At 32.8% G+C, this 3,334-nt stretch overlaps 1 protein-coding gene across 2 annotated transcripts in view; it reads left to right on the forward strand.

Moving 5' to 3' along the window:
• LOC135216886 (uncharacterized) overlaps positions 1-3,057 on the forward strand; it is an 11,169-nt gene extending 8,112 nt beyond the window's left edge. The window contains exons 5-7 of one of the 2 annotated variants that reach the window (XM_064252409.1): positions 1,202-1,325; positions 1,446-1,543; positions 2,526-3,057. In XM_064252409.1, the coding sequence (XP_064108479.1) occupies positions 1,202-1,325; positions 1,446-1,543; positions 2,526-2,613 (310 nt within the window). In that variant the 3' untranslated portion in view covers positions 2,614-3,057. The remainder of the gene's footprint in view (positions 1-1,201; positions 1,326-1,445; positions 1,544-2,525) is intronic. The other variant, XM_064252410.1, reaches the window with a different exon arrangement.
• The last annotated feature ends 277 nt before the right edge of the window (positions 3,058-3,334 follow it).

Here is a 3,334-nt window from a genome sequence, read left to right on the forward strand (position 1 = left end):
TTACTGAACTACTAATCCAATTTATCCGGTGGTTGTTTTCACTCACATGAATGAATATTGCATTGGATGTTTGCCCAGTTTTGATAGAATATTTATGCTGTTTTAATCTTACTTGTAAGCCCTTGCTCGATTGTCCGAGATAAAAGGAAGGGCAGTCCATACATGGAATTTTATAAATTATGTTGTTGCAATCCCTGGGATCATTTTTTATTAACATTCCTTTTAGTGTGTTATTATAGGAAAAAACAAGGTTGACCTTAAAGGATTTTAACAAAGATTTAATGGTTTCAAATTTGTTAAAATAAGGCTAACTGAGAATGTTCTTAGAATTTCTTTCTTCGTGTTACTTACACTATAAAACTTTTTGTGGGCTTTATTATAGCAAATATCTAATATATGTAAATCTTTCCCTATTTTTCTTATGTATTCAATTTCTGGCATTGAAAGGCTTCACCCCCATTCAGGATACCTGTGGACATTAATTCCAGGGAGCCAATAGGAATAGAGATGGTTTAGAGAAAGGAGGCATTCAGTTCAGAGGTGCAACTCGAAAATATACTTCCTCTAGAAAAGGGTATTATTTCACTTGGTGTCTGGTTTAAACTCCTGACAATTATATATATATATTATATATATTATAGATATATATATATATATATATATATATGTGTGTGTGTGTGTGTGTGTGTGTGTGTGTGTATGTTCATGCGCATCTTTACTATCTTCGTTCATATGGCAGAATATTTGTTTAAAAAAGCCAAGCAACGAGGAAACCTTTTGACTCGTGTTATCATAACACTTTAAAAACATCCCGAATCTTAAATATTAATAAGACTGAGCAATGTATTGTGTATATGACTTTATATCATTAATTGAAATTAATCATTATGTCATGAAGAAATAAGAAGAAAATAATCTCCTACTCTTAGGAAGTATTAATTTTGCAGTCCCCAAGTTAAAAAGCTATTATGGTCAGTATTAACAGTGACCCAGATCGAGTTTCCAAAGAATTCGAGATTAAAAGAAGGTAAGACTATGAAAAATAGAATTATCTGTATTAGACTACGTAGGGTAAAGCAGCTGAATAAATAAAATGATAAAAAAAAACGGTTAAAAAAGCAAAGACTGAAGGTCACTGAAGGCGCTAGAGAAAGAAGGCTAATGCATCACTACACACTGCTAACGCTCATAAACGTTTCAGAATTCCATTAGAGGTAGAAGACTTGGGAAATCAATTTGACCTCAGTGAGATAGCTACTGCAGGACTTTACGAAATAAACCTGCGGTTACCAGAGGGAATTACATGTGAAGCCTGTGTCCTGAAGGTAAGCCACCATAATGTCTTGTACTAAACGCTGTTGAAATAATACAGATTAAGATTATAATACTCAGCTGTGTGGAAACTAATAAGTAAGTTAATACTGAATATTGCTTTCTCATAACAGTGGGTCATGTCCATCAACGGATGTAATGCAGACGATGACAATGACTGTATTACTTTAAGGGATACAGTGTGCGCTGACATTTCAATCGTTAGTAAATCGTAAGTTATCTACCATTATTCTTCTTCACTCTCTCCTATTAGGAAATGGAGAGGACTAACCTATAAGTAGTGGCCCCATAGGAAAAGAAGTAGATGGTCTCTGATATATTCATCCTTTGTTTGCTAAAGTAGGGATGTATATTGTTCACAAAAGCTGTTGACTCATCATGCTAACTTACCAGCATATACTGCCCTATTCAAACCTTTCAATACCAGCATATTCAAGATCCTGCTTTATCATCTCCTATTCCATCTTTCAAGTACATCTTCAGTCACTTTCTGAATCTCCACAAAATGTTCATATTTTATACTCTTTTGAACGCTTTTCTCTGCGTCACCAAACCTCCTTCTCAAACGTGTTAATCAAACCTTTCAATTATGCTAAGTTTTTTTTACATACTCTTATTATGCAGGTACGTTTCTTATCATTAAACGTCCAATTACACTATCTTAGTTTCCCCTTAACCTCTTACACTTACTGTTGTTCCCATTTATTTTCAATATTTGCCTCAGCTATTTCTCTTGCCTCTTCAGTATATATATATTTTTTTGACACTTCAACTATAACAACAATTTTTCTCCTCGTTTTTGACTCCTTACATTATGAAAATTTGCACCTAAAATTCTCGATGAATGATCCACCTGCGATTTGGCCTCATTTTTAAAAATTGGAAATTCCTCTCTCTCTCTCTCTCTCTCTCTCTCTCTCTCTCTCTCTCTCTCTCTCTCTCTCTCTCTCTCTCTCTCCTTTTCATTCGTTTCACTTCAAACATGGAATATATTGCCAAAGATGGCAAAAAAAAAAGAAAAAAAGAGAAATGAAGATAACAATGAATGAACTTAAATAAAGTATTTAGAATATATGAATATTTATAGGGTCTGCAGCATGCACGTATGTATGTATGCCATTCAATCTATATTTCTATGTATGCCATTCAATCTATAGTTTTATGAATGCTATTCAGTCTATATTCCTTTTCAGAGACCGGAAGCTCCGAGTCTGGGATTTCGTTAAACAAGCTTTCGGTCACGCGATGAAAGGCGCTGCCGAAAACATGTTGGATCATTAAATAACCAGGCTTACTATAGCTGAACAATGGTATATCCTCTGTTGCGTGAACCAAAGACAAACCTTGAAACAAATCTAGAGAAAAAAAAGAAAAAAAAATTCTGATAACTAAATAGTATCTCTAACGCTACGTGAAAAAAAAACAACCTTGAAACAAAACAACAAGAGCAAAATTTTTACCATATAATAATACGTATCACTTTAAAAGCGTTTTACTTTTTGTCTGATCATTACCACTGTTCTCAACTAGTAAATAAAATCATTAAAGATCCCCTTAGCAATAACTTTTCTTGACTTTTTTAGCATTAGCAATATTTCAAGGAACTTCCCCAATTACAAATACGTTTATTCACGTAAAGAAGATTATGTACGAAAATGATTACCCATTTAAACTAACTAGTATATGCAACTGAACAGTTGGTGTTTTCAATAAAGTCAAAGACAATATGTGAGTTTTATTTCATTTTTTATTCTCCCCATTCTTGTTAACAATATAATCGTATATGTATGTAATACTTATTTTTCTTGAACAAAAATATGTGGGATCTGGCATATATTATTGAGATTCACGATTAAATAACTTCTCCGTCAATTTACGTTCACTGCCAATATAAGTTAACCTACCGCTAATGGCATGATGGAAAAAATTCATAAATAAACATTTATTAATTTAATCTTACGTTATTTTCTTTACTGTTTGTTTTGCTGTAGAATATATTTAT

This window comes from Macrobrachium nipponense, chromosome 6, assembly GCF_015104395.2.
Source record: "Macrobrachium nipponense isolate FS-2020 chromosome 6, ASM1510439v2, whole genome shotgun sequence".
Taxonomy (NCBI): Eukaryota; Metazoa; Arthropoda; class Malacostraca; order Decapoda; family Palaemonidae; genus Macrobrachium; species Macrobrachium nipponense.